General features: G+C 41.1%; 1 protein-coding gene across 2 annotated transcripts in view; it reads right to left on the reverse strand.

The window, feature by feature from the left end:
• The window catches only part of sema3fa (sema domain, immunoglobulin domain (Ig), short basic domain, secreted, (semaphorin) 3Fa), a 68,250-nt gene that overhangs the window by 13,253 nt on the left and 30,372 nt on the right, over window positions 1–24,625 (reverse strand). The window contains exons 3-10 of one of the 2 annotated variants that reach the window (XM_086039913.1): window positions 19,551–19,711; window positions 19,381–19,443; window positions 15,025–15,144; window positions 11,363–11,452; window positions 9,550–9,643; window positions 6,603–6,722; window positions 3,612–3,751; window positions 2,247–2,361 (exon numbers count right to left, since the gene is read on the reverse strand). In XM_086039913.1, coding sequence (XP_085896039.1) covers window positions 2,247–2,361; window positions 3,612–3,751; window positions 6,603–6,722; window positions 9,550–9,643; window positions 11,363–11,452; window positions 15,025–15,144; window positions 19,381–19,443; window positions 19,551–19,711 — 903 coding nt within the window. The remainder of the gene's footprint in view (window positions 1–2,246; window positions 2,362–3,611; window positions 3,752–6,602; window positions 6,723–9,549; window positions 9,644–11,362; window positions 11,453–15,024; window positions 15,145–19,380; window positions 19,444–19,550; window positions 19,712–24,625) is intronic. The other variant, XM_086039915.1, reaches the window with a different exon arrangement.

Consider the following 24,625-nt stretch of genomic DNA (forward strand, 5'->3'; position numbering starts at 1 on the left):
CTGAATCTAAACTCATCGGACACTAAAACTACAATTCCTGAGTGCCGTTGGGGAATAAAAGTTAAACAGATTGTATAGTGAAACACGCCTCTAATAGGAGCCACATGCATCCAACGTGACTGTAGGCTCCAGGCACTTGCGAGCCCGACATCTCCACTGATGGATTTAATGAGAGAAAAATGCAAGCCAAAACAAAAAAAAAAATGAGGAGAAAAAAATTAAATACATAATGTTTGACAGGTGGAGTCGAAAAATAGTTGAACATATACTGTAGGTCTAGTTAATGTTGTTCAACAATGGGTGGGGGTAAAACAAATGCTGTTTCACTTGTTTTAACTGGCCTTGAACAGTGAAGGACAGTAATTGCCCTGAGCGAAACACAGAAAAAAAAATAAACATGACACGCTGTCCTCTCCTCTCTAACTTGCGATCTTTCTCAACCAGTCAGACATCAATATGACACATTACCGCGTTTTGATCTTTGCACAGATTTATATGTCCAACAGCAAAAACAGGAGGGAGGGGGTGAATCGTGCTAATTCAACCGAAGATAAATAACAAATACTGAGCCTTCATTTCTCATTCCGTGCAGTCTACACTCTCGCTTTGATCACCAGGATGACAAACCCTCACATGCCGCTGAGGTATGAAAATGACAGGTAATGGCTGCGGTGCAAAGGAGAAATTCTAACGTAACTCATCTGACAGCCTGTTTGACAGGCAGAAGGAGCGCAGGTGGAATAAATCAGCGGTGAACTGGAACAAGTTGCGTCAGTGTAACTTTTTTTTGTTTTGTCACGTGCAAGATCATACGGCGTCCCCGCGTTTGCCCGCGGCGTCGCAATAGTGGAAACAAATTTCCATGATTGCTGGGATTGCACAAAGAAGGAAGGGTGGATAAAGGAGGGGGGAGAAAGGGAACACTACTTCAAAAAGGAGCAAAATGAAAAAGGTCGTTACACCTGTTTCAGGGCAAATCGTCAAAATAGTCAAACTTTGACGCCATGTTGGCGTAAATGGCGAAATTATTGAATGATTAGCATGGGCCATTTACCTGTTTCCGATTGGGTAGAAGTCCTTCGTTGGAGTTTGTACAATCCCTGGAATTTGCCCAAAATGGTCAATACCGAGTACAATTTCGACCACGCTGTAGCGGGATGACAATAAACTGTTTGACCTTACAGCTGATGCATGTCATGACATATTTTGTGGTAAATTTAGACGTGTATTCTAAGTACACGTGAAGGATTCCTTCCTCACCACACCAGCGGGGACAGCTTCAAGGATGCCACAAATCCCCCTCTAATCCTGTCAGTCATGTGAATAATGCCTAGCTGCCCATTATTTTGATTACTCGCTATACTGTAGAAGTACTTGTACTGTATTCCATTTCTGTCGTATTTTTCCGTTAAGGTTTAGAATTCTCTTGCTCGAAGTAGATGACTGCTCAATCTGTGGAGGGCAAGATAGTGAATCTGTCAAGACCTGTTCCGACCGGAGTGCTTTGTTTTCTTACTGTTGTGGTTACAAGTCATGTAATGGAGTTCTCACTTTGGATGGCCAGCTTTCCTATCGGGGTACAGATATGTCCAATATGCGGCAGACGCTTAACTCTTAGCAGATGCAGATTTTTGTCTAGCAGCGTTTCCCAACCACCAGGCTGATCATTCTGTTCCGGGCCACAGCGGGGGATAGTTTATTTTCATTTTAGCCCATTTAACTGGCATTCAGAGTCAACGGGGTCTTTTAGCTTGAAAAAATGCCAAACAACATCAGCATCACTTCCCTCCGTCGTCGTTCTCTACACTCTCAGTCTATGTTGTGATTCCTAGTAAATCTATATATAAAAAAAAAATACAGTACCAGGATTCCTCTGAAATCACCTTTGGTTGTCTGGTTAGCATGATTAACTACATTCCTAGCGTACTTTCCAGACTATAAGCCACTATTTTTTTTCTGACGCTTTGAACTCTGCGGATTTAAATGTGATGCCGTTTATTTATGAATTTTTATGGACAAGCTTGAATAGACCAGTAGCTTTACCAATAGTCTCGTCGCACCTGACCAATGAAATTACTGAACACATCACAGTGGACCAATGAAACTGTCCGAGTCCGCCCTCATACTGAAAAATCCTCCATTACCAACTGGCTTCGAACAAGCTCATCGGCGAATTTGCTTCGTGATGAAATGACAAAATGGTCTTAAGTGATGTTTGGTGCGTGCGTGTTTGCGTGTGCACTCACTGAGCTCGTCAAAGTGGGTCTCGACACCGTCGGCTCCGGCCACCGAGCAGATGAGACGGGCCTTCAGAAACGTGCTCCACTTGTTCACCAGGCAGCAGTGGCCGCCGTCGTCATTCTGCAGGGACGCAAGAGCGTATCGGTCATCCGTCACCACATATCTTTCACGTATGCACGTCTGTCTCGCAGCTGTGAGAGTCAAAGCCGTTCAAGCTAACTGCGCTGGCTCAGCTGTTGCTGTTGGCCCGGTGGAACAAAAACAGCTCCGTGTTTCAACTGGGCCCGTGAGGGAGGTCGGCCAACTTTTACTACTGAAGTAGGGAATCAAAATGATTCACGGACTGGAAATTATGAACTTTGTTCACGCCTTTTACCCTGTCCGAATGATTTGCATGAAGTACAGGCTGTGTCTCTATGACACTGGGTTACTTACAGTTTTACCATCACGTTGCCTTGAAAAGGAAATTAAAAGGCTTCTCACAGTGATACGTGTTTAATCAAGTTGTATTTCACTGCATCGGATAATTTGACAATGTCCATGAGGAGCCTTTTGAACATGCGGCCAACAACATCCCTAATAAACCATTTTTTGGACAAATACAATCATAACGTCACTTGGTTATCACCTCTGGATGCAAGATGTGGACTGAAATCAATTTTCCTCCTTCAAAAGGACCCAAAATGCTTTCCGACCTAAACTGTTAGAACAAACAGCGACGATTTGCTTTCTTGTCCCGATCATTAATTGGACCCTTGTCATCATTGATGATGAGGATTGATCATATGGAATTTCCCTCAAAGGGACAGAGAAACACAGACAACAAAGAGCCAGTCAAACGTGATCTTTTAGTACTGAAGTGGAGAACATACAAAACGACAACCAGCATTCCTCCTCTCTTACGATCCACGTCAGCAAAAGTCTGATTATTGGATGTCACTAAATGTTTATCTGAGAGACTAGACTGTGGTGGTGGTAGGGGGAGAGGGTGTCTTAAGAGTGCTTTTTGCTTGCAACACTTTGGGGGTTGACACTCATAAATGTTGAGGCTGTTTACACAGGGAAATCTTTATGTGGGGTCAAAACCGTGTTCTACTTGGTGATTGTGATCGGAAACGGAACGACAACCAATTAGGAAAGGAAAGTCTGACAAAATATAGGCAGGGCATCTTTATTTTTATTTTATTATATACATCATATATATATCACATATCAAAGTTGCCTGCTCTTTTGGCCAAATATTAAGCTTAAATTAAATAACATATTCCTTATGCCAATACACCACACACGATGAGACAGATGTATTCCTCGTTATTCTCACCTTTTTAAAAATTCCTAAAGACGTTACAATTCTTGACGCGTAAACTCACCAAGCAGATCCGCCCGATTCTGGACTGGCTCATGGGACTCTGGCCCATCTCGGTGGCCTTCTCGCGGAAGAAAAAGTAGAGCTTGTCATCGTTCTTCTCGGCGCTGTCAGGGATGAGGTGTGCGTGGATGAATGTCGGGTCTCGAAAAAGAAGAAAACGGGGAGAACAGAGAACATTATTATCTTTGAACAGGTGGCACACGACCAAGACGTCAATGCATCTGACGGGCAGAAACGATGAACATGGCAGAAGAAGAGATGGTTCATAACTCTTCTAGGATAAAGGCTCTAGCAATAATACAAGGAAAAAGGAAATTGCAGACAAAAACATGTTTAGGAAAATCGCTCTATTTGATACAACAACGCATACCACAAGCATCTTGGATTGGACATCATCAGAATCGGTAGGCTTGCTTTGACATACAATAATAAAAAGATGATTGTAACCAGGAGACAGCTGACGAGAAATTGACCAACCCAAGAACCGAGCCCAGAATAACAATTTATTGGTCCAAAGGAGGAAGGATTGAGGTTTGGGTCGCTGTTTAAACACGCAATTTGGCCCCAATAAGCATTTGTATGATTACTGAGGGCTGAGGAATCATCCCTGTTTCTTCTTTTTACTGCACTGTATGTCACCAATTCATTTGTCCCACCCAACAGTGGTCAAAATGGCTTCATGGTGTACGCATGCACAGATCCACTGAATGGGACACCCAAGAGAAGGTGCCCCACCCACCTACCCAAATACAAGAAAAAGTGAGGCTACATGCAGTGATCACACACTCATTTTTTCACTTTTGCAATCTATTTCCAAGCTTTTACCAACACCTTGCACAACTATAGTAAATGACATATCATTACTGTCTGAAAAACAAGTCTAAACATTGTGGGATTGTTTTTTGTCTCCCCCAAATCCTAAAAACAAAAAAACGTTCTTATTTTTGGACACAATATTGGACAATACATGGCTTTCACTGGACAGTAATGTGTCCAGCAATGAGTATTTATTTTATGCAATACGGTGCTCCAGTGGTTAACATGTCTGCCTTACAATTCTGATGTTGTGGTTTTACTTCACTCAACTAGAAATGTGAAATATGACATAAACTGACTGTTGTGAAATAATTATAATTTAGGCTTCTTGAAAGCACTTAACCCAACAAATCAGAAAATTATTTACATCTGCTACAAAATCATCAGAAGACGTGGAAGGCACATGTATAATAGACAAAGACAAAATGAGATGGCTAAAAAACGAGTGGATTAACAATTATTCCACAAACGCAATATTTATCAGAATGCCCTTTTTCAACTAGTGGGCTTGCATAGAAAATATCCTTGAAAAAAAAAATGTTTGCGTTGACTCCCTCTTTAAGTAAGCTTTCAATAAAGTTAATAAAAACCAAACAAAAACACACATCTGAGTAAAGCCTTTTGTTTAAAATGCTACTGTGTCAGACCGTCAATATCAAAGGTAAGTGTGCAGGATTCACAAATTAAATAGTGAAGAAAAATAGATTAAAAAAAATTTTCGATGAAAAAATACTTTGTCAATCTAAGCAAACAACATCAGAAAAACATGATATGCACATTTAAAGTCCCCATTCGAATGCTCGCACCTGTGGACAACATGCATCACGTGACTTATGAGTAGTACTCAGGTGTCCATGGCCGAGCCACAAGGGAATATTTTCTGGGGCAGCAGGGTTAGAGGAAAATTTGCGAGAAGAGCGACGTCGAGGGGCGAGGCTGTGATTGATTTGGCAACATCAACTGACGATGCTTTCCCAATTGTGGCTCAACATCTCTATGAGTCACTATTGACACGCTGTCAAGTTCCCATCGGGGCCGGCCTCGTTGTCGACTTGTGCAGACGTGCGCTCAGTAATTAGCAAAGAGCACTTTTACACCACGTGTTAACGATTAGAGCCACTGAGTGGATCAGTGTGCAACCACCTAATTCCTACAAGACGCCACCAACCACTTATGTAGGGAGTCTGTCGAAAAATGTGCCAGGAAAAGGTGCTTCTTCTGTTTTTATAAATGACAATTCTTCCAATGACAATGTAAAATCTTGCGTGGTTCTGGCTTCCTCTCACATCATAAAAAACACACAGTGGTGCTTTGAGACATTTGCAACGAGTTCTTGAATAAGAAAAGTATCACCTACATTATGTTACATAACATAATACCTTATAAAAACAAACAGTAAAGACATAAGTAGAATTAAACAGTTTTTGACACACTATCTCCTTCAATTTTGCTCCTCACTCCATCTGCGGGCAAGATAAGACAGACATGGATATTCTGTACTGGAGACTTAGCTCTTTTCTCGGCTTCTTAGTACGGCAGTAATATTAGTTTTTTCTTAATGATAGTTTTTTCAATAAAAAATATTTGCAGTATATATGCATATTTCATATATCAAATATGAGTATTATTGTTATGGTCTTTCTATAGCACCATTTGTGTTCAGATAGCTGCTGCTTTAAGGGTAACAAGACTGTTACTTAGATACTTGTTAGCCTGTGTGCCTATGATGTTTCCCATTGTGTGTTAGCATTTGGCTAGCAGAGGCTATGTGCTTGTTTGACAGTAAATAAAAATGTCTAACTCTCAGTTTTATGTTTAGTTTGACTTACAGACCTACAGTAACCTTCAGCGGAGAGTGACAATAAAAAGACTCAAGCATCTTTTTTCAAGAATATGTAAAAATGTTATCTACCAAACTGTTGCTTGTTATGAAGGGAGCTGAGTCACCAACCACCTATTGGCCGATCATCGAAAATTGTCCACAGGTGTGATTGTGAGTGCTTATTTGTCCATTAGAGCCTAAGCCAAGATTCAAACCCAAGACTTTTCGTCTGTAAGACAGACATGCAAAAACACTAGTCCTATGTGCTAACCACTGGTCCACCATGACGTCCGGAGGGAAACAATTTGTAGAATTATTGCTGGCTGCAGAACAAACGTGTCGACGGGACATTACCATTCAACCATCTGGAGTTATACTGATCAGTCCTCATGGCAGTCTGTTTCCCCAGCGTACGGAAGATAGCCGAGTCGGTTCCCATGAAATCGATGTAGACGCCTGCGTACAGCTCTCCATCTGTCAAGACAGACACACACACGCACACACAGAATTTTGGGTGTTGCCAAGGTGAAGTCATACACACAAAAGCGAAATAACTCATCATTTGATCTGCACGCTGCATAAAGGCTAATCACTCAAATGTGGCGTCACACCCGCCACATTTCATTTAAATCATCTAACAACAACGTTCCAAAATGTCCCTGGTGTGTGGTGGTGGTGATTTCCCCTCAAAAAGCTCAGCGCCGAGCCAAATTATATTATGATCTGCCTGTAACGCCGCGTTTGGGTCAAACCTGTTGACCTGGCTACACTTCCGCCAAAAGCATGCCTATCACCCCCGTGAGGGCAATCAGTGGAATTTGGAGGAACAGCAGGATACGCAGAATCAATTGCAATCAGCTGGATTTAACGGGGGGAAGACATTAAAACTTGACTGGCAGCTTTAACCATCCTGTCATGTCATTAGCCTTAAGCTAGCAGACTGAAGGCTAAGGTATGCGGTTATTTTAAAGACACAACATGTAATTCTCGTTGTTTTAGAAGAAACTTAAACAGAGAAGGCAACAAACAGCTTAAAGCCCCTTTTTTTGGAAGAATATTTACTAATTCTGACATTGACTCCATACAGCGCTCATATTTCAGGTTTGCGCTCACAAGTCAAAGAAAAGTAATCGGCTGAACGACGGCTCGTATCTTGAGGGAAGCAACAAGGGATGTTGCCCAAATGGACACCCACATCAAGCAGGTATAAATATATATATATATATATATATATATATATTAGGTCTACAGGATACTGTATATCGAAAAAACATCACAATAATGGCCGGTGCAATATGCGTATCGCGCAATGACGTGCAGTAAGTTTCTTATGGAAATGTATGCTTTAATTTGACTTTGACCAATCAGACGCAACCTTAAGTGTACATCACGATCCAATAGGTGAACAGTGTCTAGCAGCATTACTAACACTAAATAACTTAGTTATTACAATTAAATTAACTAAGAATATATTGAACCTGCTTATTTTGTCGCATATTTTTTTATTTCTTTCATTAGATATAAAAAATATCAATTCTTTAGATACATGTTAAATACAGTAATATCGCAACAATATTGATATTGGAATACTCAACATTCATATCGCATGTTTTTCCAATATCATGCAACCCTAAAATTTATATATCAGGGGTGGAACGAGGACCGATTTGAATCTGAAAATTGGTTTTAGTATAAAAGATGTGAGTGCATCGGAACACAAATTAATGAATCGAGCTCAACATAACTTCAACCGGCCATTAAAAAGTTATGAATCGGTATAAATCGGTTTGATGTTGCTGATGACATATTGTTTCATTGAATTTAATTAAGATGAATAGTTTGGGCTTTTACGTGCTCTTACCTGTTCATAAACATGACAAAATCTACACTTCTTATCTAGTCTTTGAAAAACCTAAAGAACATGCCACATTTTCAGAACTGACAAGTTATTTCATACGGTAAAATGACTTTCAACAAAAAACTCATTGCATCATACCCTCTTAAACCGGGACGTACCATATCGAATCAAATTTTAATCGAACCGAATCGAATCATTCCACTTTAAAATGTATCCTATTGTGCTCTATTGAGTGCTTTATGAAAGTAAACAAGTGAAAATATAATTCCAATGTTTTCTTTAAGGCTTGACAGTTTAGTCTGCATCACTTGCAATTGAGAACACACACACACACACACACACACGCACACACACACGCACACACACACACACACACACACGCACGTTCACACACACGCACGTTCACACACAGAAGGCAAAAGGTCATATCTGACCACCTGTAGGCTGATGACCAGACCACCCATGAACAGGGGAGCACACACAAGAGACTGACACAAGAGTGACACAATTGCAGCTAAGCAACTTCCCACTATCTACAAGTAGGATCTTCCACCATCTGTCTTTATCTAAGGGTTTGAAGTCAATCAAAACAGATCGTAATTATCTTTTTAAAAGAAAAAAAGATCTCTTATTGGATCTCATTGGATTGTGCATTTAAGTGCCAGTTTAGCAACTTGACAATAAACAGTCCCCATATACAGTATACATTGCAAGTGGCAGATCAAGAATTATTTAATATTTGGTGTGAATTTGCATTTTTCCACCCTTCCAATCAAATTCATCAAAATCCGGATTATGGCATCTCTCTGAAAGATTATCCTGAGCGATTATCGTGTGATGTGGGGTGTGTGAAGAGTCATTTTTACACTCTGATCTGCTCAGAAAACCTAATCGTAAATGTTGAACCTGTTCAATATTTACGATAAATTCTTATGTCTGTGGTCAACTATGAGTCTATTCATCTATTTCTTTTTCTACGAATCCAGCATTTTTTCTCTCTCGGTGCGAAAGGAGCGCTTGACTGATGTGAAGCTGGCAGAGAAAAGAATTCATAAATATATTTTAAAATATCAGATAAAATGCTGGAGGGGCTACACAGATTTCTGACGGGGTTATAGTATCCCCTAGCCACAGTGGAGTGCCGTCCCTGTTTTGTCTTTTATATTTCCTCGTTGTCTGGATGCCCTTTGGCACTGTACTGCCTCTCACAGGTCAGTCTTGGTAGTACAACAGACACAAAGAGACGCAAGATTGTCGGTGACGATATTATTAAGTGTGTGGTGTGCTGCGTTTGTCATTTTGAGTACACCATACAGGGTAATTAAGAACAGCGAGCACCATTTTTCCTTCATAATGTGTGCCTTCTCACACATTCGCCAAATTGTTAAACATGTTAAAAATGCGTAGCCGGCTTTAGTGAGGCAAAAATCAACATTTACTTACTGATCAAAGCGGAGACGCTGTTCAATTTGGGGTCAAAAGGACATTTTCCCTTCCCAGAATCCACTTTGCCTGGCTCAAGGCGGAAAATATATTCCTGTCCGGGGAATAAGAAAAGATAATTCATTATTTTCTCACTTTTCCTGTGACCTGCTAATATATTTATTGTGTTTGGAAAATACATTTTGGACAGGGGCAAAGGGGTTACTCCTTGAAGTTGCTGTTAAAGGCGTTGGGTTTTGAAAACAACATGAGTATCAAACAAAACAATGTGGAGTTAAGAATGCTTCGCTGCAACCCTGAAGGCACTACTGGATCTGCTGAGGGCAACCAAAAGCACACAAAGGCAGTTTTATCGGTGAGATGAAGGCGGCGGAGGGAAAAAATGCTGAGAGCCTTCCAAAAAACGCCCTCCGCTGCGTCTGTGATGTTAGTGGCTCAAAAGAGAACTCATTATCCCCACAGTGAAAAGAGGACATCTTTAACATCTGTGTCAACACTGGATCCGGGTGCACCGGCAGCTCGGCCGGGTCTTCAAAGCCGGCTCACCGACAGGCTGGGAAATACAGTGATTCTGCCGCTGAAAATCTGGGAAAAAAATTTGGGACCTGTGGCCCTTAAACCAATATGGGCCTGACCTCAAGAAATGCATTAGCTGCAATTTAACGTGAAAAATTGACTAAAGCGGCAGCGGAGCATGGGATACATTTTGCACATTATTATGAATTTTGTCATATTACTGCACCACCAGGCACCATCTCACTGTGGTGATGGTGTACCTACAGTCACACAGACAATTAGAAAAAAAATAATTACTAATAAATCAGGAATAAACCTGAGAGGGATTTTCATCTTTGACTTATTAAAATCAATTACAATTAATTAATTACAATTGAAATTATATCTTTAATTTGTAAATTGTGTTTTTTTTCTCCTAATATGTTTTTTGTTTTTATGTTTTTTTTTTTTTACCGGACTTTGAGAAAAAAGTTAATTCAACAAGAATAAAGTCTTAATTTCTCTGAGTGAGTGCCATTTTTACTCCTGTGTAAGTGTTTTTTCAGAAATTTTTGTAATTATATTTTAACTCATGTAACAATCTGATTTTTTTCTCAAAATATTATGAAAAACTGAGATATGAATATTATTAAATTATGTTAAAATGAAGAGCCAGAGTAACAATAACAAAAACAGTAAAATTATGAAAAAAAAATTCTTGTTCAATGGCTTTTTGTTTTACAGTAATATTGGGAGGAAAAAAAACATTTATGTAGTGCATTTCTTTATTGCGTCTGTGTAAACAAAGTCCTCCTTTGAGATTACTTTTTACTCATAACAAAATATTTTTTTCTCTTCATATTTTGCCATATGTCATTAAGATAATTAAGTTTTTCGCATTTATGGACTACAGCCAAACTGAAAATTAAAACAGTCATGAGAAGAGAGAGGCCTTATAGTGTGATAGAATTATGCAGTGATCCCTCGTTTATCACGGTTAATGGAGACCAGAACCCACCCGCGATATGTGATAGTAGTATAGGTTGACTTATTGTTATTATTTTTAAAATTGTATATTGTATTTAAAATTTTCTGGTTAAGAAAGTTTTTTTTTTAGTAGACTTCCTGCAATTTAAGCCAACCTTTGTCATTTGATTTTCTCATTTGCACCTCCAACGCAAATACGGTATGTCATGGAGAAGGCTGTTTATTTTGCTTAAAGCCATGTCATCACTACACTGAAAGTGAGCTCTCCAGGTGGGCACCGGACTTCTAATTCGATTCTTTACAGAGTGCAGAGCCCCCTTTTAAAGCCCACCTTGGCCTCCAAAAGCTCTGACGTGGCACTCTGGTCTGCTGCCCGATTGGTTCTCCCTCCAGATTTGGGGGCCTGGAGGTAGTAGGAGCCCTAAAACACAGACATGGCACATTTGGCCATCTCGTTACTGACACGTGACCGGCTGGAACAATGCAGGATTTGTCCGGTGGATGATAATGACACAAACAGAAGATCGGAGAAAAGATGAACAAAAAGTGGGAACGGAGGATATGGAGGAGAAAAAAGTGTTGAAAGGTGAAAGTGGTGCTTGATGTTGTACATGTCAAACGTCATGCAGAAGACAGAGGGTCATCGGATTTCGGACCTTTGAGAAAACATATGATGGAAAATGTACTTTGAATGGCTTGTATCTAACAGTTGGGTCTCTGGAGTGAACAACCAAGTATACAATTTGTAATCTGGCTAGTTCTGAAAATGAGTGTGATTGAGTTGTTCAGAATTTTGAGATTTGGGTCATCACAATTGGGCTCATTCACTTTAATAGCACCCCACCACCACCAAGTTTCGTGAGATGGCCTGAGACAACTCGCCGCACCACATGGAAGCACCATCATGTCGATGTCAAAAAGTATGCAGTGGTCCAGTGTTGTCAAAAGTTTCAGAACAGTGTTACGAGTGTTAGCTTCCCTTGTCCATGTGGGAGTTAGTGGGGGATGTTTGTGTTTGGTGGCACTGAACCACCACATGAGGGGTCACCAACATGGTGCCCATGGGCACCTGGTAGACCCCAAGGACCACATGAGTAAATTAATAGCTCGCCCATGATGGGACATTGTGAAATCCTAGGAATGATATAGGAATTCGATTTGAAAATGTAAACACTTGCAGACAGTGTTCGGAAAGGTAGGCAACACTGACTAGCCTTCATTGCATGCCCTACCTTTTCCCACGGCTGTCAGGTAACGATAATTAAGTCTCAGTTGCATGAGACAGAAGCGCCCCCTGAAACTCTATGATTTAAATCCTAGCGCAAGGCTCGAAAGAAACGGTTTCACATCGCAGTTTGAAAGGCAAAATTAACAATTTGCGCGTCATCAAAACACTCTGAATAGCAAAACTGAGAAACCAACCGGCGAGACGGTCCCAAAAACATTTGCTGGGCTGGATGGGTGCGAGGGGCTCACGTGACCTACCAAGTGTAGTCGGAGGTCGAGGCAAGCTCAGTACTACTTACACCGCACCAGCTAGCTAGCAACGAGATTCGGCAGGCTAAACACTTTGCAGAGTCACTATTAAGTCAGTAATCATCGCCTCGAGTCTGGCTGTAACCGTGCTAAAGCAGAGTGGAGCCAACTTTCAACAGCAAAATAGATGGCAAATTACTAAGTGTCAGAAATCTGAAATCAGAACCGGGAACCAGAAATGAATTAATTATCCTTTACGGCGTACATCTGATAGGAGGAGTGGCCGATAATCTTAAAAGTATATTTATTAATATCAGTACTGTAAGGTTAATTGTTTTCCCAATAGAGTCCTTAGTTTTTGATTTTTGAGGAATACATAATAAAAATCTTCAAAATTACATTACAGTAGAGTAAACTTTATCTTTTTTTCTTTTAATACATTCAGCCCTGCTAAAAAAAACATACAACCCTTTCAGAAATGTTTAAACCGCCTAAACTGAAACTATTTGTGTTTGAAATTACCCCACTGAAAATGTTTCTAGATAAAAATAATACAGTTTGCCTCTATAGAGAAAGTGAATTTATATATAAATAAAAAAAACAATTGTTAATTAGATGTAGCGTTGTATTTTTAATTCATAAATCCCTTGCATCAGGTCCCTGGAATTAACCTGTAAAAAAATTGCGCCTCAAAATTAGTAAATTGCTCCTCAAATGAAGTCATCGATTAGAAAAATGCCCCCCCAACCCCCCAAAAAAATCGAGCCTTGTGACAGGTGGATCTCAAATGTATTGTAATTCTTCAACCTGAGTGAATTTCAACCAAAAGTTTCCAGAGACTGTTTATTAAGAAGACACCGGGGACCTGTTTCATATTGTGAAAAAAAGCACAATCGGTCTGCTTTAAGGGTAAAAAGTTGAATGGAAGCAGGCCGACTGACCTTTACACTGAAACGTGAACGCCCCATTTGAAGGCTGAGGCTAAACAGGCAGAGGAGTGGCAGGCGCAAGGCCGGCAGCTGTGTCCCGCTCACCGTCGGTCATCGTGCCCGAGGAGCGGGAGGAGCTACGAGGACGATGATGGATGAGAGGCTCCATCGGTAGTGACGGCTTTTCAGGGGCTCTTAGCCAGACAGAAAGACAGACCAACAGAGCCTGCTCTGTATAAACAGGTGGATGGGGGGGATTACGGGCTCGGAATTTTCTGCATGTCCCGTCAAAGCGATATTACAAGCAAGACGGGCGCCTCTTAATCTGAGTAGTGAGGAAAAATAGCACTCAATGATTCGTCTTCTTTTTACTCTATGATATTGTAGGATATCAAAACATACAGCAATTACATTGTTAAATAGCATGTAAAGAATGAATTATTTTATTTGCTTAATTTCAATGGACATTGTTTCAGCTCCTTTTGGTGTGCGGCTTGGCCACCTGAGGGCAGCATAATGGGCAGTATGATACAGATATGCGGAGGTACATGTAAGAGAAGGTCACAATTGCTCAGTAAGTCACAGTAATGTTAGTTGTTCTTTGCAGAGGAGAAAGAATGCATGCCAGTGATTATTTCTATACTATACTTATCCGTGTCTATACTTATCAGAATACATGAATGTTGCTTTGTCATTTGTGGTCAAATATCCGTTGCTTCAAGGTTTGTAACACCATGAGACTGATGCTATTTGTTAGCCTGTCTGTGGCGTTTTGTATTCTTTTTTAGCATTAAGATAAAGGAACTTATTAGCCAACGCGGAAGCTATGCGGTTTTTTTTTTAAGCATGTCGTTCACTTTATTTTTTGTTTGCCTCGTTGAAATCAGCCTGTTTTAAGGGGGAAGTCCTGGTTCATGCAGATAAGCCACTGATAATCACTCTACTGTAGGGCCAATACCCAGTACAGCTTTCATCACCATGATGACAAAGGTTGGAACTCAGAACAAGAGTTTCAAAAAGCAAATAAAAACTACAAAGCTCAAATGAGCCCTCGTAAAGAAAACAAGTGTTGATTTGTATTTTCACTGGTGGAGGCAGCACTTGCCGCCTAACAATACTTTCATTGATAAGTGTGAGGATCCATGTATGTGCACATGCAGCCGACACATCGCCAAACACAAATACCTTCCCTAAGTGCCACAACTTTGTATTTAATTTAACAATTGATGGGTGGCCAGGCACTCCGGAGACCAACTTATTAGTATACAACCATTGAAAAAAAAAAAAATAATGACATAATATTCCCCCTTAAAATTTCTCCTAATGATCACTGGCCGTTGAGCATTAAACAGATTCTAATGTGTTGGCAACTTTCATAAAGCCAACAACTGAATCTATTGTAATTGTATTGCTTGGTGGAAATGCGGCTATGATGACAGGAGGTGAGTGATCAAAAACCATGGAACAAAAGCACAGTGGATGAAACTGAGGAGTGAGAGCAGAGGGGCCACCTCAGCGACCTGAGCTCGAATGACAGAAAAGGGAGAGAAGGCTTAAAAGTGACGTCTCACAAAGAATCTTCGGTTACCTGCGACCTGCGTCCGCGGTCCACGTATGTGCAGATGGGGTTGTACGCTCCCGTTCCGCACACGTACAGGTGAGTGCGGTTCCATGGTTCGATCAGACGGATGAAGTTGCCGCATTCGCCCTTCGGAAGAACACAGTCGTGATCAAACAGGATGAAGGAGCGGTTCTGTCAGGATCGCTCCAGATTTAAAAAAAAAAAAAAAAAAAAGACAATTGAACTTTGTTCTTTTGTGTTGTTTTATTGTATACATTATTTTATTTGAAAATCTTTCCTTATTGAATAGCAGTGTAATACACAGAGTGCATTTTTCTCATTTACTGCACCCAATGTGAACTGTACTGTTACCGTAAAACCAAGAATTTTATTTTATTTTGTATTTTATTCTTTTTACTAATAAACTAACAGATGATAATGAAGACGTCCAGAGTGGAAAAAAAAAACAAAGTCAAAAAGAAGTATTTGCATAATATATAATACCCCACTGGTGGTTAATAAGCCCTGTGCCAAGCTTTAAAGCCATCACATCCATCATTTCCGCTGCTGGCTTGTTTGGCAGCTCTGTTCCATGCTCGGCACCGGGCCCGAGCCCAGATCACTCGGTGCTGTCAGAGAAAATCGTAAGAGCAGAACTGCGCAGTGTGAAGGGGAGTGTCGGGGTCAGGACCAAGAGGAAACCCAATTCATTGTCCTGAACAGTTTTTGGCCCAAAATATTCTACTACTTAATGTACTGGCACTAGAAAACGTGAGTAATGTGGTTTGTTCAGCATGCGGATGACCTCAGTGGTAACGAGGTCCACTACAACACTTCCACAAGCAAATGAAGAGGAGCTGCTGGCAGTTGATTGTCTCAGTTTGCTAAACCAGCTGTTTCCTCAGCATGGTAACGTTTCCGATTTACAGGTTTACCGATTAACCTTATGAGACATCTCTAAAAGATGATCCTGAGTGATTATCTTGCGGTGAGTGGCGTGGCACCGAATAGTGAAAAAAGGCAAATAAATGATGCTCTCTTCTTATCTTTTCGTTATAATTGCCTACATTAACATCTTAAACCGTGTATACACCACAAACTATGATCATACTACAATTTTATATAATTTCATATTCCACCTTACCTTTAAAAAGAAATGACTTTTACATTATTTAATTAAGAAAGAAGGCACCAAAAGTGCGCATGTACATGCATATATGGCAAAGACTCTCATTTCCACTAACAACCCAGGCTAAACGTAGCTCCTTCTTGACATGCAAAACTTGTCTCTCGGTCGAGATTTATCACTTTTGATGACAATTAATGTACTACTTTGACAGGTTTGATGACATTCTGATGTGTTTCAGAAAGTGCACAATAAACAGCAAAAGATGGGGAAAGGTTCCACAGGAAAAAAAAACAAACGGCAAGGCTAATTTATGAACAGTGAACCACGAATATGCAGGGGAGTACTTTATCTTTCTTTAGGGACGCTGCAGCCGTGATACAAATTTTAGGGGCGATGCAAATGCAACTGACAGCATAAAAAACAACTAAGATTTGTGTATGCAGGTTGGGGGATAAGCTATTTTGGGCAGTTATTAGTAACACAACAGATGCGCGAGTCCGAGGTATCCTGGGGAGTGTGTCTGTGTGTGTGTGGTAATGTGTGTGTGCCTAGTTGTGATCCCCCCCACTGAGAGCACAGCAGGAATGATTGCCTTTGACCTCCCGCCTGCACCGACATCCACTGTCAATTGCTTCTGAATTGTCATCATCTGTCTGGCCCCTAAAGAGCAGGTGAAGATTGCAGTGAAGAGGTGTCTCCCGCCAGCCGACGTTATTTCTTTTGTTTACTGATGAAATTTCAAACCCGCACACACGTACTGCTCATACAAGCAACGAGAGGCCGATACCAAGTAGCCGGAGGCAAAGAGAGAGAGGCAACGGGTCAGCGAACATGCACAAATGAACATTCCAGTTGGATAAACAGCAGCCTGCTGTCTCCACCTCGTCACTCCCCTCCACTTCGCTCCTTCCGATGAAATGTGTGGGTGTACCTCAAAAGCAACAGGGATCTGGTTTTTGTATGCATTTCATCATGATTAGCTTCCACCCTATACTGGAGAGAGGAGTGTAGGATTAGTGCCTGTTTGCATGTGTGGATCATATTAACACTTCAGAGAAGTCTGGAAGCTACAAAAGGCGAACACTCGTTTTATGTTTGCTTGTTGTTTGGACCGCAACATGTGAAATGATTACAAGATAATGAATTGGTTTCCTGTGCAGGACTGAGGTGCCTTCCAGCTAAATTTTATCCAGAAAACACTCCGCAACCAAGGAAGCAAAAATTTAAAAAAGCACAACAATCTCTAACCTGATCTGATGACATTTGGCAGAGAAAAACGTATCATGTAAACATGGAAGAATGGGAAATATCCATGTTTTAAGTGAGGATTGGAACTGGTTTCTTGCATACACGCAGCAAACAAAGCAATAACAAGCTGACACGGGAGAAAATGTTTCCAAAGAGTTGCGAAAATACATAAGATCTATAAAAAAAAAAAAAGGGAACCCGCGTTCTGTTGTGGGTCAAATTGCCCCATACAGTATAAAGTTAATTAAAAAAAAAGAGTACTCTCTCTCTCTCTCTCTCTCTCTCTCTCTCTCTCTCTCTCTCTCTCTCTCTCTATATATATATATATATATATATATATATATATATATATATATATATATATATATAATAAATATATACATTTATTTTTTTTACGTTTGAAGGGTAGTAATCGGCCGCTTTAACCAATTCATCGGTGGGGCCCTTCATTTCGATCAATGAAACAGGTTTTATAACTTTCCAGACTCTAATTGAGTGGGTTTTTTTGGGGTCGGGTTCGAGACCCCTAACGTTTCTGCACTTTTACCAGGATACAGGCCTGACATGTGGAGGCCCCCAAAAAAGCGATTCATTTGTCGGAAGAAGAATAAATAAACAGCGACTCCATGAGGGCCTTCACCCCGCCAGGGTCTTGGGCCCTAATTAAACATACGCATGTGCAATATGCTGTATTCACAGTGTTCTATGGAGACTATTCCGTGCGGCCCATTCCGAGGAACTGCTCCCTCGAGTGTCATTGAGAGCAGCTGTTCACAATCAGCAATCAACGTTGCCGCTATCCTGGATGAGAGTGTGACATCCAAGTGGCACTTTGGAAGAAAACCCCCACCCCCACATTGCAACACCCAGCGATGACCTCAGTGCAGTAGCAGAAATGAATCGGTGACCCAGTGCACTCCCGCTGAGTCACAATTCAACATTCGAGAACTCAACGACTCGCAAAATCTTTCTATAGAACCCAAACAGCAACAATTCGGTCACTCACTTATTCATGCGTATTTTAGTCCTCTTTTCTGTAACACCCTGTTCCTGCTAAGATGCTAGTCTATTTTATTTTCAAAATCATACCATTTGTAATACATTTATTTGTATTTCATTTATTTATTCTTTTGTTAAATGTTTTTAACAAACGCTCTTGCAACTGATCATCCGAGTTTCATATGATGAATATTGCTTACTCTAGAACGGGGGTAGCCAACTCTGGTCCTCGAGAGTCGCTGTCCTGGCCGTTTTATAAATTTCCCTCCTCCAACACACCTGATTGAAATCATTAGTTCATCAGCATCTATGGAGGACCAGAGTTGCCTACCCCTGTTCTAGAATAGACAACAAGTGTCAAACTTAATAACACACAGTTAAACAGAGTACACACACACCAGCCTTTTCCTGTGACAATTGTAAATTATTAGCCTGCTCGGTATTTATAGTGGCAAATCCTTCCGTGTTTGAGTTAAGCAACGGCAGTCAAAAAGTTGAATCGAGGCAAGGCTCTTCGTTCACCTTTATATTTTTTTAAGCACTTAGGTCAAGTTCAAAGCCTGGCACTCACATACCATTAAAGGCCGGATTATCGGATGTCTCTCGAAGACTTTCTTGGCTGATTATGATTAAAACTGTTTAATTTAGAAGGATATCAAACAAGGCGCAGTGATTGTGTGCAGCATTTTAACCCTCTCAGGCTCAAACTAAGTTTTAGTGGTAGTTTAGTAGTACTTCTGAGTAAAAAAAGGCTCATATAATTTGAATGTGTATTAATTGGGGGATTAGCAATTAGTTGTTGCGAAACTGCAAAACCTGCCTGGAGAGGGTTTTAAGAGTGATTTAGACCAGATTTATGGTTTGCCAAATGCGACTTGTGATTGTAGGTCAAGATATTGTTATGTGAGTGGTGTGCAATGTTGGTCATCCGGAGAACACCAACCCCACATACTACAGGAGCAGCAGACCCATAGCGATTTTTGCTCTAGTGTGTTTGTAACACTCACATTGGTGTCTTTTCCAGACAAGACACATTCAGACTTCCTCTGAGGTGCAACAGGCCAGTGGATCTTTAAAAAAAAAAAAAAAAAGAAAGAAAGACAGATCAACAAACTGAGATGCAGAACTTTAGCCAAATCCCCTCAGGAGTTCTTTGCCATCGCATGACAATCCTTACAATGAGTGGCTCCTTGTTTATGTCGTGCAGATCCAGAGACAGGATGTAATCTTTGCTGCCCACATACATGCGGTCGTGGTCCTCGTCCATGCGAAGAATTCGATAGTCGCTTGAGTTTAGCAAGAAGGAGAAGTGGTGAGCGGTGCCGGTTGACTTTAACTCTGTCAAAGAGAGAGAGGGGAAAATAAATGGTTTTGTTCGAGGCTGTGGTGGTAGAAAAACATACCGTAAAATTGGGAAACACAAATCACAGACGCGGTCGTATGGGATGGTGTGTAAGCTGCTCCATTGTGGCGCCAAATTCTCGATTTATCCACTCGTTTGTATGGGCCGTAAGGTTATCTTTATCACTACAAACCACCCACATACACAAAGAGACATATAATGATGCCACATGTGCATATACGGTAGTAATGAGGCAAAGAACCCTCAGACGCCCCAAAGTTATTTTACACAATACAGTCTTTATTTTAAAACAGCTATGCGACGACATGCGGCTCTTTGGCTAAATATAAATAACTGCATATTCATACACAATGCAGTTGAAGAGTGCCTTGAAGAAGTGGGACATTGATTACACTCACGTCCATTTTCCATGTTGCTTATCCTTTTCAGGGTCGCATGGAGCTAGAACCTATCCCAGCGACACACTGAATTGGTCGCCAATCATTTATTGATGCCATCAGCCAGTCATGGAATGAATTAAACTCCCAAGTCAAGCTACCACTATATGTCATCTTTTTGTGCCAATACTGTACTCTAAATGTCAAATCAACAGCATCTCCAGTAGAGAGGCACAATACAATCACTGTATCAAAGTCTGCTGTCATCAAGACTGTTAGAGAGCCATGATTTCACATGTGATTTTACTGCACTGTATTATTGTCAAGCCAATATTTCTGCCTGCTTCATGAAAGTAAACAACTTCAGAAACACCTCTAAGCATGATGAAGTGCAGTTCTACAACCACAATATTAAATAAATTGATGAATGAACACCTCTACTGTGTTATTCAAAAGGGCTAATCTAGCTGCTTTATTAACAGTGGCCGTATGATAACTATCTGAATAAAGTGTTTGACTTGTCACATAGCGATGGCCTGACGACCAGTCCAGGGTTTACCCGCCTCTTGGCCAAAGGCAGCTGAGATTACTCCAGTTCGGCTGTCACCATATTGACGACAAGCACTATTGAAAATTGACATATTTTCAGTAAACTGCTCCTTGAGATTTACATTTTGATAAAACTGCAGCAATGGCAGCATCTCTTTGGGGCCATACTTACAGTTTTACTTCCTTGAACGAGTCTTTCAAAGTTCAGTTTGTATTGGCTAGCACGTCCACATCGCAGTTGAGAAATATTGGGTTTGAATCTGGACTTTGGTATGGAGTTTGCATGGTCTTCTCATGCTTACATGTTTTTTCTCCAGGTAATCTGGCTTCCCGCCACATTCTTAAAGCATGGCACTAGGTTCATTGAAGACTCCAAATTGTGTGAATGTGAATGGATGGGTGTCTACACTGAATATGTCCTGCCAATTGACAACCATTACAGAATGTTTCTCACCCAAGACATTTGGGATAGACTGCAGCTCATCCGTGACCCCAATGAGGACATGTGCTATAGAAAATGAATGGATGGGTGTTTTCATTCCAACCCAATGCTACCTCTCTTCATTAGACAGGAGCTTGGAGGGTCTGGAACTGAAATCCAACATTAATCACCGCCGTAAGTCAAAACAACTTATAATGACCATCCATTTATTCCTCTTCTGGTTTTGCGCACTCGATCCGTCCTTGGTGAACAGTGACAGAAATCTCGGGCTGCTGTTAGTTAACATTACAAAAGCCAGATAGGACTTGGGATCCTGGCTTTCCTCCGCTTCGTTTCACCTCCATCGCAGAATGACGGGAATGAGCGGTCGTAATCTTCTGCTGCAAATTCTCCAGCCGGGGAGACCTGCTGACTCCCTAACGTCTCTAATCATATCACGTGTAACGTTGCAACATCCGGCCCCCCTTGGCAGGTGGGAGGCTTCCAGGGAATAATTGTGGCGGAACTAAGACAGCCCGGTGTCCGCCCAGTACCTCCCAATCTCTCGCTCCCATTCAAGTGTTCTTGGGAAAGGAAAACCTGGACAAAGCCGAGCATATACTTGCAGAGAAAACCAGAGGACCTGCTCATGTTCCTGTTCAGGGGGAGCAGAAAAACACCCCCGCTGTTCTCTGGCTCGCTCATGAGGAATAGGATACCGAAGATAAAATGCACTCTCCTTGACCGGGAGATGCCAGAACATCTGCCTGCTTTACTTGGAATGAAAAATCATACGTACATGGTAGTTTCCACTTGCAAAAGGACATGTTCAAATAGTGAGTCCAGTGCCAGAAGGCCGGCAGGCTTCTCAGCTGCTGGTGGGAGTTCTTTCAGAAGGTAAAACGATATATGCGACTGGATGTTGGCTAAAAGAGAATCAATCTCTCACATGCAATGACACCTCACACTGATCACATCTGCACACAGCAGGAGCGAGAATGGGAACCGACCGGTGCTAAATGGTGAATATGATCCTGCAAAGGGGTCCCAAGAGGTTTATGGTTAACTATCTCAGCTGACTTTGAACGTGCGGGTGCTTTACCAACATCTGTTTAGTGCCCGACGTTCCGGCTGGATCGTTTTCTCACAATTACCCAACAGTTTTCTTCAAGGTGGTCTTGGATGGGTTGGTTTTGGTCTGAACCCAAGTTTAATTACGTGTGTTAACACCTGACCGCGGGACTAAAAGGTGTTTGAGTGAACGCGGCAGCACATAGGCTAGGCTGGATTTACACTTCATGCCCATATGCCCAATTTCAATTTAATGCCTTTAATTGTCGCCACCCCTGTCGTCTAATAGAAGCTTCTCGCCTCACTTCAACGCAACCAAGAGTGCAAACATAGTGAATATGCAGGGGAACACTGATTGTACATCAATGATTGGTGTACTTTTATCATTTCACCTTTGCATGTACTCCACACTCATATTGGGAATTCAGTGAGTTTTGAAAGAGACCTAATTCCAATCTGAAGATATCCAAGTTCATGACACATACCCGAACTATGCAACTTGAGAGGAGAAAAAAATAAATGCGTGACTTGAACCATTCAGACTTAATCCAGCCACACATGTTCATTTTCGATGTAAAAAAACAATGCCATAAGAGAGAGAATATACTGACACCACCTCCCTCCACCAGAAAGGTATCATTACATACTGCACCCATGTAGCACACTGTCGGCTTCTAAATTATCTTCATTTAAACAATGACATACTTTTTCCAAATAAGTCTGTCCGAGTTTCGGCATCAATTGCAATCTGCAAATTGTATACACAGTATAATTGCAGTTTGGACAGTATTTAATTCACATCCATCCTTTCTCGCTTTTCTTGACCCAAAGGCCCTCTGGCGAATTGTGTTAATGATGTTTTGCTGCGTGTATATGATATGAAATCATACAAAAAGCAATAAAGAACATCATACGCTCATGGAGGTCTACATATTTCTGATAGCTTAATGTTTAGTAAAAGCAAGACTGCCTGGGGTGAGAAGAAAAAAAAAAGCCTCAACTCATACTGCGTGTTTGCACATGCTCGTAAGCCCCATTTTACCGCCCGTCTTCATTTGCGCTCATGAGCTATATAAAACCGCAATCTACAGTTCTGTAGATGGCTATAATGTCACTTAATGCCATTTTCCAATTTCGCCTCAATAACAAAGCCTGCAGAAAGATTCATTGCACCTTTAGGTGGAATACAATGACTCTATAAAAAGACATTAACGTCGCCAATGGAATTGGTAAAGCTGCACTATTGGCATCCTAGAGACACGTAATGCCTTTGCAAAGCGGAGACGTGCCTTAACACAAATAGTGCCTGTAGCGTGGTGAGATAACAACAGCGGTATGACAACAGCTATCCGCTTTCATCCGTGTACATTTTCACCACTTATCTATCGATGCTTGTATTCAAAACGCCCGGAAAATGTTGCAAAAACACACTACGGCTTTGATATTGTGTTAGAGAGCTCAATTCAAAACCCACTGGTAAATTCAACAATGACAATGTGTGTCTATAAAAACCACAGGGTCTGTTGCTTATTACTGTGTTTCCAAAGCAGCGAGGACTTTGTAATTATTACCAGACAAATTGAAGCCAAATGCACTTTTTTTTCCTGTGATGTTTGTCTTCTGTTTCATGCCCTTGGCGAATATAATTTGTGTTTGATAGAACCCAATGTGTTCCCCATTACTCTCTTACGATGCAAAGACCTCTGGTGTGGCCCACCTGCTGGATGTGGTCACTCTCTTCTCTGGTCAAAATAATGTTTTTGAAAAAAATGAGATATTAGTGGCTGAGAAAAGTTGCAGCTTCTCGATATTCTGAGCGCTTCTTGTCATGCCGCTAACAGCCTCTCAAATCAAGTCTCTGCTGAAAGATGAAAGGGGATTTGGGAGCGGGGGGGTTGTGGCAGAAAAATCCGACACACTTGTCCAGGCATCTGCGGCATGTTGCTTGAATTCTCGTTTGCTTGATGTCAAGGCGTGGCCCCTCCGTGCTACGGCTTGTCTGCAGCCGTGCGTGCACAAGTGAAGGAGGTCCCTGACAATTTGACAAATGAACCATATTAAGCTGTTCAGAAGTGGGGTATACATATACCAATAATGATTTTTAAAATGTGATATAATCCACATTAAAAAAAAAAAATCCGCATTTGTGTTCTTGTAGTGTGTAGTGAAATTGGGATGATCAACACAGCACACCACACACATAACAATGTCTGTTGTAGTAGCCGGACTGGTGTGTGACAGGCAGTACAGCACCACTGGGCATCCAGACTGACGGAAAATGCAAAGACGAAGTCAGAGTAGCCATAAAAGAAGAAACCGAAAAAAAAAAATTTCCCTTTTTTTTACAACCTAAAAAGTATAGCTGTCATACCATCGTGTGGCATCTACTGTAGGTGCCAAGGAACTATCTTGAAGTGAGTTGAGGAGTTTCTCAAGTGTATATATATATATATATATATATATATATATAT

This window comes from Filicampus tigris, chromosome 9 (genome assembly GCF_054856515.1).
Source record: "Filicampus tigris isolate MCC_2025a chromosome 9, RoL_Ftig_1.0, whole genome shotgun sequence".
Lineage (NCBI taxonomy): Eukaryota > Metazoa > Chordata > Actinopteri > Syngnathiformes > Syngnathidae > Filicampus > Filicampus tigris.